This window comes from Epinephelus moara, chromosome 24 (assembly GCF_006386435.1).
Source record: "Epinephelus moara isolate mb chromosome 24, YSFRI_EMoa_1.0, whole genome shotgun sequence".
In the NCBI taxonomy this organism is placed as follows: Eukaryota; Metazoa; Chordata; class Actinopteri; order Perciformes; family Serranidae; genus Epinephelus; species Epinephelus moara.
Genome location: NC_065529.1, coordinates 42,986,497 through 42,998,219, shown reverse-complemented (window position 1 = coordinate 42,998,219; position 11,723 = coordinate 42,986,497). Strand labels below are relative to the sequence as shown.

The 11,723-nt window shown below is 40.9% G+C and overlaps 1 protein-coding gene across 2 annotated transcripts in view; it reads left to right on the top strand.

Moving 5' to 3' along the window:
• Nucleotides 1-652: 652 nt before the first annotated feature.
• rbbp5 (retinoblastoma binding protein 5) overlaps nucleotides 653-11,723 on the top strand; it is a 14,370-nt gene continuing 3,299 nt past the window's right edge. Inside the window, exons 1-13 of one of the 2 annotated variants that reach the window (XM_050038619.1) lie at nucleotides 653-810; nucleotides 2,831-2,856; nucleotides 3,030-3,202; nucleotides 3,346-3,486; nucleotides 3,683-3,845; nucleotides 4,101-4,210; nucleotides 5,185-5,304; nucleotides 5,528-5,681; nucleotides 5,827-5,898; nucleotides 6,111-6,228; nucleotides 7,826-7,895; nucleotides 8,122-8,357; nucleotides 9,250-9,327. In XM_050038619.1, the coding sequence (XP_049894576.1) occupies nucleotides 792-810; nucleotides 2,831-2,856; nucleotides 3,030-3,202; nucleotides 3,346-3,486; nucleotides 3,683-3,845; nucleotides 4,101-4,210; nucleotides 5,185-5,304; nucleotides 5,528-5,681; nucleotides 5,827-5,898; nucleotides 6,111-6,228; nucleotides 7,826-7,895; nucleotides 8,122-8,357; nucleotides 9,250-9,327 (1,480 nt within the window). In that variant the 5' untranslated portion in view covers nucleotides 653-791. Of the gene's footprint in view, nucleotides 811-2,830; nucleotides 2,857-3,029; nucleotides 3,203-3,345; nucleotides 3,487-3,682; nucleotides 3,846-4,100; nucleotides 4,211-5,184; nucleotides 5,305-5,527; nucleotides 5,682-5,826; nucleotides 5,899-6,110; nucleotides 6,229-7,825; nucleotides 7,896-8,121; nucleotides 8,358-9,249; nucleotides 9,475-11,723 lie in introns of both variants that reach the window. The other variant, XM_050038618.1, reaches the window with a different exon arrangement.

Here is an 11,723-nt window from a genome sequence, read left to right as displayed (position 1 = left end):
AGAATCATAGCCTACACACTACAAGCTCCATTAAATCCATAATCAAATATCACACACACACCTCATGACACTATTTTTAGGGAAAGGCAGAATGCTGAGGAAAACCACAGGAAGACATTTTTATTTTCATGCAGCCCAGTTCAGTATAACTTGATATATAGTAGTCACTAGAAAACTTTGAACTTACCATTCACTGCTTACGTTATGTGCAAACCATTTTTTTGCCAAATTTTTAAATGACACCTAGAATAAAGTAATTTTGATGAAATATAACTTTTCTAGTATTTTAAGCTCAGATTTCTTTTTTGTAAGATTGATGGAAGCATTTGTCCATCATGATATGTTCACGGACCATTGATAATTTCTGTTTTTACAGTTTCTGGCTTTGATAAGTAGTGGTTTTTTTTTCTTTAAAGAAAACGTGTGCATGATTTTTTAATTAGTGTTAGAATAAATACAATCATTTTAATTTGTAACCCCCAAAACCAAATAAAAACATTATTTGACATACCTCCCCTTTTGCGCCACCCCCTCAATCCTCATCAATGACAAACAGCAGTTACATCCCACCTTTAGGTGGCGGTAATGCAGATTAACGGGAGAAGAAGAAGAGTTAGTGCCGTTGTCATTTTGATTCAGGCACATCTGATGACGCATTGTTTGGGGTCCTTACTGGAGGCTCGGCGCCAGTGTCTCGGGCGGTCGCAGCTGAAGTAAATACGAGTGAATTTTAGTGAATTAATCTATTAAATCAAGTCGTTAAGGAAACTTGGATTCCCACTTGTCAAACCATGAATCTAGAACTGCTCGGTAATTAACATTTTTTGTCTTTGTTTTTAATAAACTGGACTTTCCGTACATCGGTAACATTATGTCCGTTACTTGTTATGGTTAGCATTGTACGTTAGCCTAGCATGTTAACAGCAGCCGATATGAATCAAATAATTATAATTAAAAAGTATCAGGGTCACACTGTGAACTTCTTTCAAATGTTTTACTTTGAATGTATCACTTAAGTACAGTTAAAATCGGTCTGCAAATGTTGGTTATATTGAAGGAAGCAGACATAGTAATGTTAGCTGTGGCTAACGTTAGCCTCGATACAGTAGCTACACACTATATGAATCACATATTTCCTTATGGGACAGTACAGACGGTTATTATACGTTGGTGTACGTGTTGTTTCTTTATATATACATTCCACCAAGGCCACAAAGCTCCTAACGTTATGAGGATGACAGGGATAAATAAACGTTACATTGATGGTCCACATGACAGGGAGTAACTTTACTGATCAGACAAATGATGAGCTATGAAAAATAATAATGCTAAATGGAGAAAAATACACTGAAATTGTAAGATTCCTGTTTTCACAAATAGAATGGAGTCTTTTTAAAACATTTAACGTTAATCTGCTTATCTAACTCAGGTTTGATAACTCTAAATAAAGTGTTATTTAAAATCGACATCTTATTTCTTATATTTGTTTTCAGAAATGTCTAAATCTGGGTTTTAAACAGTCAGTGTAGTTGTACTCTTAATCTAGTCCCAAGTTGATAAGTCCAGGCACTGTGTTGTTTTCTTAGTTGAGATAAGACAGATCTAGGTAAAACCAAAACAAGTTATATATGTGAGAACTGATTTTATACCAAGTTAGGGCTGTTACAACGATGTATAGCACCCGATCTCACAGTGAAATAAATGGGAATCAGCTGAGAAATACAATCTCTAACATTTCTCTAAATCATCTCCTTATTGCAAATTTGCAGGCAACTTCAGACTTGTGAAGTTGTAGTTTTTTTGGCAGGAAAATATTAGAATCTTTGTGGAAATTTATGCCATTGAAAAAAGCAAGTATTTGTACATGTGCAGCGTAGTTATAATTTTTCTCCTGAGGTTATTGGCTGATCTTCTGTCACTGCTATTGTATTAACTGGAAATAAGTATACACACATTTCCTGTGTCTTTCTTCTTATATTTGACTTTGCTCTAGGATAAGTTTGAAGTTATCTTTAAGTTATTCTTCTATGTAAATATTAGGCAAACGTTGTTGTTTTTTTTTTTATGTAATGTCCATATATTTCTTTCTCTTGAGTTACTGGCTCAAACTTTGGATAAAACTTCAAGGTTTCTCGCAGTTTACTAGGGGTGGGGTGGGGGGGGATTTTTTTTACAGCATAATATTGAAATATTTTTATGTGGCACTATCATACTGTCACATAGTCCAAGTATCAATTTCTTATATAAATTATTAATATCACAAATACAAATTAAACTTTGGGTAGCCTACTAGAATAATATATTATCAATCACTTTTTCAGTCCACTGCTAATGACTTAAGTGAGATGAACAGACTGAAAACTTAATCTTGACAAATTTTTCCTTTGCGCGCATACTGGCAGTAACATTGTATTTTGACTCAAGTAATGTGATAATATGGAATTGTTGATCCTCTGGTGATTCACACCCCTACAATTTACCTATGGATCATTTCCTTTTTCTTTCTGGCAAATATTTAACTCTAGTGTTTAAAGTTTCCTGTTTTCATCTTCAATGTGCTCAAGATTATTTCTTTATATATTTGTGATGTATATCTGATTTTAATCTTAGATTAATTTAAGTTATCTGTTAAAATAAATAAATTCTTGACTCAAGTACTCTGCTGTACCACACAGATTATCTGTGTCGTGTAAATTAAAATTAAATTAGAGAAAGGTTGTGTTGTGTTTCTGAGCTGACTGGCACTGAAGTATACACTGTACGTCCTGTATGAATGTTACGTTGTCGTTAAATGTTTCTCATCACTGTCTCTTTGTTACTCCTCTCCCAGAATCGTTCGGGCAAAACTATCCAGAGGTAAGTCACCAGCTTTTTCATGTACACATGAGCTTGATAAAAATCCTGGTTAATAATTGTGCACTTAAAACACTAATACACATGGAGGTTCATCTTTTGCTTTAGGTAGCATGTGTGACTCCTGGACTGATGAAACTCTCTGTGTTTCATTCTGTTTCTGTGTGTGTTGTTAGGAGGCAGATGGCACTCTGGACTGTATCAGTATGGCACTCACCTGCACCTTCAACCGCTGGGGCACCCTGCTGGCTGTGGGCTGCAACGACGGTCGCATTGTCATCTGGGACTTCCTCACGCGGGGCATCGCCAAAATCATCAGCGCACACATCCATCCGGTCTGCTCATTATGGTGAGACACATCAAACATACACTCAGACACATCCTCTTTTTTTATCCCGCCTCGCCTGCTCTTTCTTAGACTATATCTGCATGGTGTGTCCAGTAACATTTTAATGATGAATTAAAGAATGCTATTTATTTGTGTGTGTGCAGCTGGAGTCGAGACGGCCACAAGTTGGTGAGTGCCTCCACAGACAACATAGTCTCACAGTGGGATGTCCTGACTGGAGACTGTGACCAGAGGTTCCGCTTCCCCTCACCCATCCTTAAACTGCAGTGCCACCCCAGAGACATGTGAGTGACCTGACAGCATCTGTGTGTCCATGTTACATCTGATAAATGATGAGGTTCCACTGTTGGTCAGATACACCATGAAAAGCACTGACTTCACATGATTTTGTCAGTTTATTTTGTTTGTTATTAGTCCTAAGTTAAGTTAGGATGCATCCTGCTATTTTGTTCTAACAAGGAATCCTGTTTGTGTGTTCAGGGACAAGGTGCTGGTGTGTCCCATGAAGTCAGCCCCAGTCCTGCTAACTCTGTCAGACTCAAAACATGTTGTCCTACCTGTTGACGACGACTCAGACCTGAATGTGGTGGCGGCCTTTGACAGACGGGGGGAATATATCTACACTGGGAATGCTAAAGGAAAGGTCAGACAAAACTTAAGTCACAGTGCACCTTTAAGTCACATCACTGCACTTAAACACATCATGAGTAAATAAGAATTTTTATGGAGGAAAAAAGCACAGTGCTTGAAGTTGTAAGTAAGAATTAGAATATTTCAGTGGTAGAATCTAACAAGACACTAGCAGATAAATGAACAAATCAGTTACTGAAGAGTTAAAGAACACCCAGACTTGCTGTTCTTCCTTCTAATAATGTCTCTGTCTTGTTTGTTGTTGCAGATTCTGGTGTTGAACACAAATACTCAGGAGCTGGTTGCTTCCTTCAGAGTGACAACTGGCACCAGCAACACCACCGCCATCAAGTCAATTGAATTTGCACGCAAGGGCAGGTGAGAGGCAACAGACCCTGGAGAGATGAACACAATCTACACCTTTAACATTAGGCTCTACTTTGTTTGGGGTTCTCCTTGTTGCCTGATTCCAGTTAGTTTGGGCTGGTGTAAAAATGTTCAAACAGGTTTGACATCAAGCCAATTGACCAGACGTGTATACAGCATTTTACAACAGGTGTTGCACTTTACTCAGCAGCCGCTCCCGGGTAGAACATAATGAGGAAATCGACCCAACCCACACAGACAGAACCACAGCATAAGCAGGGACGTTACCAGTAACCTCACTGTCAGCTCCACTAAATTTTTGCATTATGTCTACTTTGCAAGTGTTATGGTGCTTTCTGTGGTTGGCTTTGGGCGGTGGTGGCGTGTGGCTGCGAGTCACTTTTCGGGATGAGGAAATTAACTCTCCACTCAAGCTTTTCTGATGTAAACATCAAAGACAAGATGGAAAAGAAATGGGCACCAGCTTACTGGCACCCTGCTAACAAGTGTACAGGTGTTGGAGAACAAACTGGATGATGTCAGTGCTGCATCAGTTTCTACTTGGATACCTGGAACTAAAATATCCTTTGATTCACCGAAACTTAGCTAAATCCTGGACAGAGCCGCTCAGCCAGGAGGGTCTTTCTCTATATGCTGATCTAACAGAGCTGAGGACTCTGGTGAGAGAACGAGAGGAGGTGTACATTTTGTGGTGAATAAGGACTGGTTTGACGGTGGGTATGTGAGGTTTTGTCCCGTTGCTGCTGTGAATCGCTGCTGCCCTTGTTTGGGAGGAGCGACTATGCCGCTGTCTTCTTTGTAGAACAGATCTATATTACATCGTGTGCACAGCATCCACAGAAGAAAGCAAAGAAACAAATTTGATGTAGCCCCAATTTTCAAAGCAGAGCTCTTCCTGTGCTTTCTTTTCCTCCGCGTCTCAAAGTCTGTCCTTGCTTAATCAAGCTTTCTTGTTTCCTGCGCAGTTGCTTCCTCATAAACACAGCAGACCGGATCATCAGGGTGTATGATGGCAGGGAGATACTGACCTGTGGCCGAGATGGTGAACCTGAACCCATGCAGAAACTACAGGACCTGGTCAACAGGTATTTCAACATATTATGTGTGAAAGTGCAGTGACATGATTTTAAAGCTGTCTTCCAGTTTGACAGGTGTTAATGTAAAAAAAAATGTGCTGAGGATATTGCAGGAATTGGCAGAATGTCAGTGCCTGTAATCAAATTTTCTGAGGCTAACACTTGCTTGGAAAGTTTCTTTTCCTCTGAACTCTGTTTGTTCATGTCCTCCACCTGTCTTATCTGTGTTTAGGACTCCGTGGAAACGCTGCTGTTTCTCAGGTGATGGTGAGTACATCGTGGCTGGTTCAGCCAGGCAGCATGCGCTCTACATCTGGGAGAAGAGCATCGGCAACCTGGTGAAGATCCTTCATGGAACCAGAGGGGAGCTGCTGCTGGATGTTGCTGTAAGGATGTTGAAACTGAGATTCTGGCTCAGCAGAAATTTAAACAAAAACATTACAATTCTGTCTATGTATTTTCAGTTATATTCAGACGCAGTGTTGTTTAAAATCAGATAATTTACCCATCTCACTTTTGACCTCTGTCCAGTGGCATCCTGTCCGTCCAATTATCGCCTCCATCTCCAGTGGAGTGGTGTCCATCTGGGCTCAGAACCAAGTGGTACGTAGAGAGTGACAATAACGCTGGATGTACATGAACATGGTCACAGATTAATTATTTCAGTTTTTAATCTCTCATGTTTCCTATTTGGCTCCATGTTCCATATAATTTAAAAAAATGTGTGAATTTGGCCTTTAATGAAGCGCCACTACCAGTTGAGCTGATAAGTAGTACGTTGGTGTGATCAATGTGTAACTGATTTCTGTCTGCAGGAAAACTGGAGCGCTTTTGCTCCAGACTTTAAAGAGCTGGATGAGAATGTGGAGTATGAGGAGCGAGAGTCTGAGTTTGATATTGAGGACGAAGATAAGAGTGAACCCGAGCAGACAGGTAGATAAATCTCACACACACACACACACACACACACACACACACACTGCAGCTGGCTCACAGAGGGCCTGTTATGGGTTTCATTTGTTCATTTTTGACTTTGGCTGTAAATCCTGGTTGAAGTGGGTGGAGTTTGGGGGTTATGGTGTAACTTCACACGCTGTTTTTACAACAGGCTGATTAAAGGAGTATTTATTAGTATGTTGGAAAGCTGTTTCCTCACCATCGTACAGGAAAAAACCCTACTGCTCTGTTTGCACCCAGTACCTCAGATATGTCCTTGTTCTGTACTTCATAATAATAAAACTACTCGCTGGATGGCAAGTATGTGGTGGACATTATTGTCCCACAATTCAATGCACAAAGGACTTTGAGAAGCTACTCACAGGTTGGAAACATGAAAAATAACCCGTGAATGGGATGAAACGACTCCAGAAACATGTCAGCCAAACAAATAAGTATAAAATTGTTAGGAGAACATTTTTCTGTCTCCTCTTTAAGATTAACTTTGTAGTTGCAGTCTAAAGTCAAACTTCGGTTGATGCATTTCCTGTTAATCCAAAACCGTAAAATACATTCATTTCTTGTGTACTCGCTTCCTGAAGACAGTAGTAACCCAATTATTCTGCATGCCACAAATAATCTCAATATCACACATGTTTGCATGAATCCCAACAAAATCTGCAATACTGCGACACCATTACTATTGACAAGCCATGTTAATGTATTTTCTTTTTTTCATGCGAGCATATTTACACAATGCTACAAATGCCAGCAGCGTAACGAGGCGCTGAGCGTTTGCTGTCTTTTTGTTGTCGCTGAGAATTGAAAAATATTCAGCTTTGGGTAAAATGCTCACTGTCACTATTTATCTAGCCGTCCTATCGGGTTGGTGGTGTGGGACAGATACCACAAAGACTAACCATCATGTTGCTGACCAACAACAACGATGGAGAAGAAACTAATACTGAACCTACACAGAGCTGCAGGTCCTCTCTCTCTCTCTCTCTCTCTCTCTCTCTCTCTCTCTCTCTCTCTCTCTCCCTCCCTACATGCTTCAGTCTTCTCTTCATTCAGAACAAGTACTCTCCGTTCTCACTTCATCTTAGCCTTTCTTACCCTCAGGTGTGCGTACACTACCGGTTATGGACTTCTTTTTAAAATAAAAAAATGTCTTAAGTATCTGTTATCGAATCGGTATCGGCCATGAGAAGTCCCTTATACCAACTAGACGCAACCAAAGCTTCTCAGCTGAAAAAAACACTGCGCCCCATTGCCTTTCTGTTTTCTGCATTTAACAATGAACAAGTATTTAATTTGTTTTAAAACTGAGTCATCTTGTCATTTAAAAAGCAACAATATGCCTAATAATAGCCTGACAATAAAGCTTATTTATAAAGCACTAAAATAATAAATTAAGTAATTTGCATAAACACCAAAAAAGGGCGGTAATAATCACTGAAAGGGAAATTCCTTCACTGCAACAGCCCTATTTAGAAAGTGACCATCAGCTGTTAACCTGTCAGATGCACTGGTCCTACTGGTTTCACTGGTTCTCTCTGGATGCCTCAGACATGAACTTGTGCTTGTGTTACAGGTGCAGACGCTGCAGAGGATGAAGAAGTGGATGTCACCACTGTTGACCCCATAGTTGCTTTTTGCAGCAGGTGAGAATCAACAACACGGCTCACTACATCAGTGCAAACAATCTTCCCCCTCTGATCTGTTCCACGTCATCCTGATCTCATCCATGAATCCATTTTAATCATATGTATCGTAACTAAAAAACTAGTTCAGTGCTCGTTCAGCACTGTAGAGAAGATGACTGTTCAAACCTGTGTGAACTATTTAACTTCTGACATTCTTGACATTCTATCTGTGTGTGTTCTGTAGTGACGAGGAGCTGGAGGACTACAAGGCCCTGCTGTACCTGCCAATCGCCCCCGAAGTCGAAGATCCAGAGGAAAACCCCTTCGGCCCCCCGCCGGACGCCTCGGTCCAGACAGCCACTCCAGATGACGCATTAGCCAGCGGCGACAAGAAGCAGCGGCAGCCTTCGTCGGAAGGAGGCCCGGCCAAGAAGAAGGCTCGCACCACCACCATTGAACTGCAGGGGGTGCCCAGTGACGGTGAGAGACTGGAACACAACAAAACGTGCACTCACAAGATTCAGTGTCAGGGTCCTGTTGATGTATGCACATTTTCTGGCAGGGGCATTGATTTTCTTTATCTTCAAATTCCATGAAGACATTTATGGTCCCCAGAGGATGAATCCTGATGACTTAAGAGATGCCGACTGACTGTTCCTCTAGGGCCACCATAGCATTTAACTTTTCACTAAAGCAGTAAAATATTTCAACATGTACAAGATGGATTAGCACCACATTCCTGCAGACATAACGACATTCCCATCAGCCTGAGCTGTACTTTGTGTGTAGTGCTGATGAGTAAATATTTGCATGTGATCAAGGAAAAGGCAAAGTAGATGCAAATACACTGAATGAAAACAGTATTAGCTGAGTGTGACATTGCTCTGTTGTAGTGATGGAAACAGTGCAGTGGAAATGATGAATATACCCTGTGAGCCAATTTTAGTACAGATACAGAAATTAGCCAACATCAGAAAGCAGCCAATGTCTTGTGATGGCTTTCTTACCAGCAGATACTAAAACACTGAATAAGTATTCGTTAAATTGTGCAGGTTGAAAGTTAGCTTTTCCTAAAATAAAAGTATTAAATAGGAAAGGTATTTTTTTATGTTAAAAATGCCTTCCGGTATTTTGTGCATCTCAGACCAAAACTGTCAGGGCACTCGTGCGCTGTCTGCTTTGGGGTAATGAAGAATCTAATTAGACATTTCCAACCATTCACTTCAAATTTCATGCTACAGACTGAGATGGATATATGAGCAAGAGGGTCAAAGTTCAAGGCGCAATGTCATGACAAGTAGTATGTCCCAATTGTTGGATGTCTTTTGTTTTATTGTGAAAATCTGATTCCATGCTGTCTCTGTCGCTGTAGAGGTGCACCCCCTACTGGGAGTGAAGGGGGATGGCAAGTCCAAGAAGAAGACAGCAGGCCGGCCCAAAGGCTCCAAAGGTAAAGACAAAGACTTCCCCTTCAGGCCCAAGCCCTACAGGGGCGAACGGCCCTCCTTCCCCATGGAGGCCCTGGGCAGCTCTGGCTCAGGAGGAGGAGGAGGAGGAGGAGGGATGAAGGGCAGGGCAGAGGGGGTCCTGGCCACAGGTAAGCATGCCACCGCCCCTGCTGCTGCTCAGTTTGGGGAGCTCTGCTAGTCCTGCGGCCCTGCTAGTCTGACTGCCACCTCACCAGCCCGGTCTGTCTCCAAGGCAACCCCTTCGTCTCCCTGTACTGCTTCCGCCCAACACAAACCCCCATCCCCCCACCCCCTCCCACCCACTAGACCAACCAACCACACAGCTCACTGACAGAGACCTGCATGTTGTAAAGCCACAGTCTGGAGGTTAGAACACAGCTGCACCAAGTATCAGAACTATGTTTCACTGAAGTAGATCTGGTCCAGTTATTAGTGTTCCTGTTATTATTAGTCTAAACTGTCACTAGATTATAATGAAGTACCGATGCCTCTTAACTCCCTGTTTAAGTACAAATTGCTGTAGCTATGGAGATCAGTGATACGGCCTTAAAATATCTGTATTTCAAGATTACATTTATGAGATATTATTTTGAATATCTATTCCCTTTATCTCAACCTGTCTCTACCTCTGCCTGCTTTAATCACATTTCAGTATCGGATGACTCATCTTCTTTATCTGATTCTTTCTGCCAATTGTTATTTATGATTTACACCGACTGCTGCAGTCTACATTAATGTTATTGTGCAGCTGTAGTTCAGATATTATTGAGTCTAATTGCAGTTCAGATTGTTTTTGCTGCTTATTAAATACTGGCTTTGATTATAGTCAACATGTTAAAGGTAAAGTATTGCTAAATATGTTTATTCTCTATTTTACAGTCGACAAGATTAATGTTGTTTCTCGCAATAACTGCAGTATTTCTGAGACGTTGTGATTTACAGTTAAATACCTGGCGTTCTCGCTGAAATCTCCCCCCATTGTCTGGAAAATACCTTTTGTTGAACCCATTGTTTGTAGCATGTGTGGGCCTGTGTGTTTGTGTACTGAAGGCTGTGGTGTGTACTGAAACAAAGGCACCTTCTCTCACATATAGAGACAGATAATACAACTGAACTGTCGGGAGCGAAATTCCAACCTTGAAGTTACTTAATGACACAGTAATATAAATAGGCCCACATTTCAGCTGCAGGTGTTTCCTCCAGTCACTTTTTATACTGAAAATACAGTTTACAGTTCAGCTTTTTGGTTAAATATTATTTGTGAACAATATGGAGTGCAAACTTGTAATTAGAAACTCTGTAGGCTGTTAAAAAAGTATCTTAATTAGACATGCAGGACTTGTAGTATAACATAGTACCACATAACCTTAACAAAATTTGAAATCAAAAAGTAGAAATTTTCTGAATAATAATCCACATAAGACCAGAACAGCTGTGTGATCAGGAACAAGCTGTTTGTCCTTGTGTTACAGTCGGACGTATTCACAGTAGCTGACTTTACAGTGACCCCTCTTGTACCTTCAGAGTTGTATCCCTCTCAGACTGTGGCTTTATGACCGTATAACCTCTGCTAACCTCAGCATCACTCTAACTAATTTGCCATAATTTGATTTTTGTTGAAGTTGGACTGTAGTTGGCAGATGGGTGTTGACGTGGCTAACGGTGGGATGGTGCCGCTTGTTTCCCCTGCGGGCTAGCTGGCTAGTCTACATCTACTTCCTGCTTGGCCTTTGACCCTCCTGCTCCCACTCCCACCTCGCTCCTTGGGCTTGTTAATGCGACATGAACGTGTGTCTGTAGCAGCGCTGCTCAGGTCCTGTCTTTTCTGTTTCTGTGTGTCAAAAAGATGGGGGGCAACAGTGGATGTTTATGTAGTCCATATCGATGTCTGAACTCATCCTACTTTGAATTTTAACCAAAGATTCTGTCACCCAACAGCAGGTGTGCAGTATATATGTGTATGTCAGCTATAAAGGACTTATAGCCCATTATGTACAGCACTACATTATTAAAAATTATACTAATGCATATCAACAGCACACTGATCTTTCTCAGCATCCATGGACTATCTATACTGCAGAAAATGTAATCAATTTGCGGACAACCATTTTGAAGCCTTGAGAATGGCATCTCGGCCATCACCATCTTTGTTTTTTGGATCATACAGTGGTGTGAAAAAGTGTTTGCCCCCTTCCTGATTTCTTACTTTTTTGCTTGTTTTCCACACTTAAATGTTTCAGATCATCAAACAAATTTAAACATTGGTCAAAGATAACACAAGTAAACACAAAATGCAGTTTTTAAATGAAGGGTTTTATTAATGAGGAAGAAAAAAATCCAAAGCTACATGGCCCTGTGTGAAAAAGTGTTTGCCCCC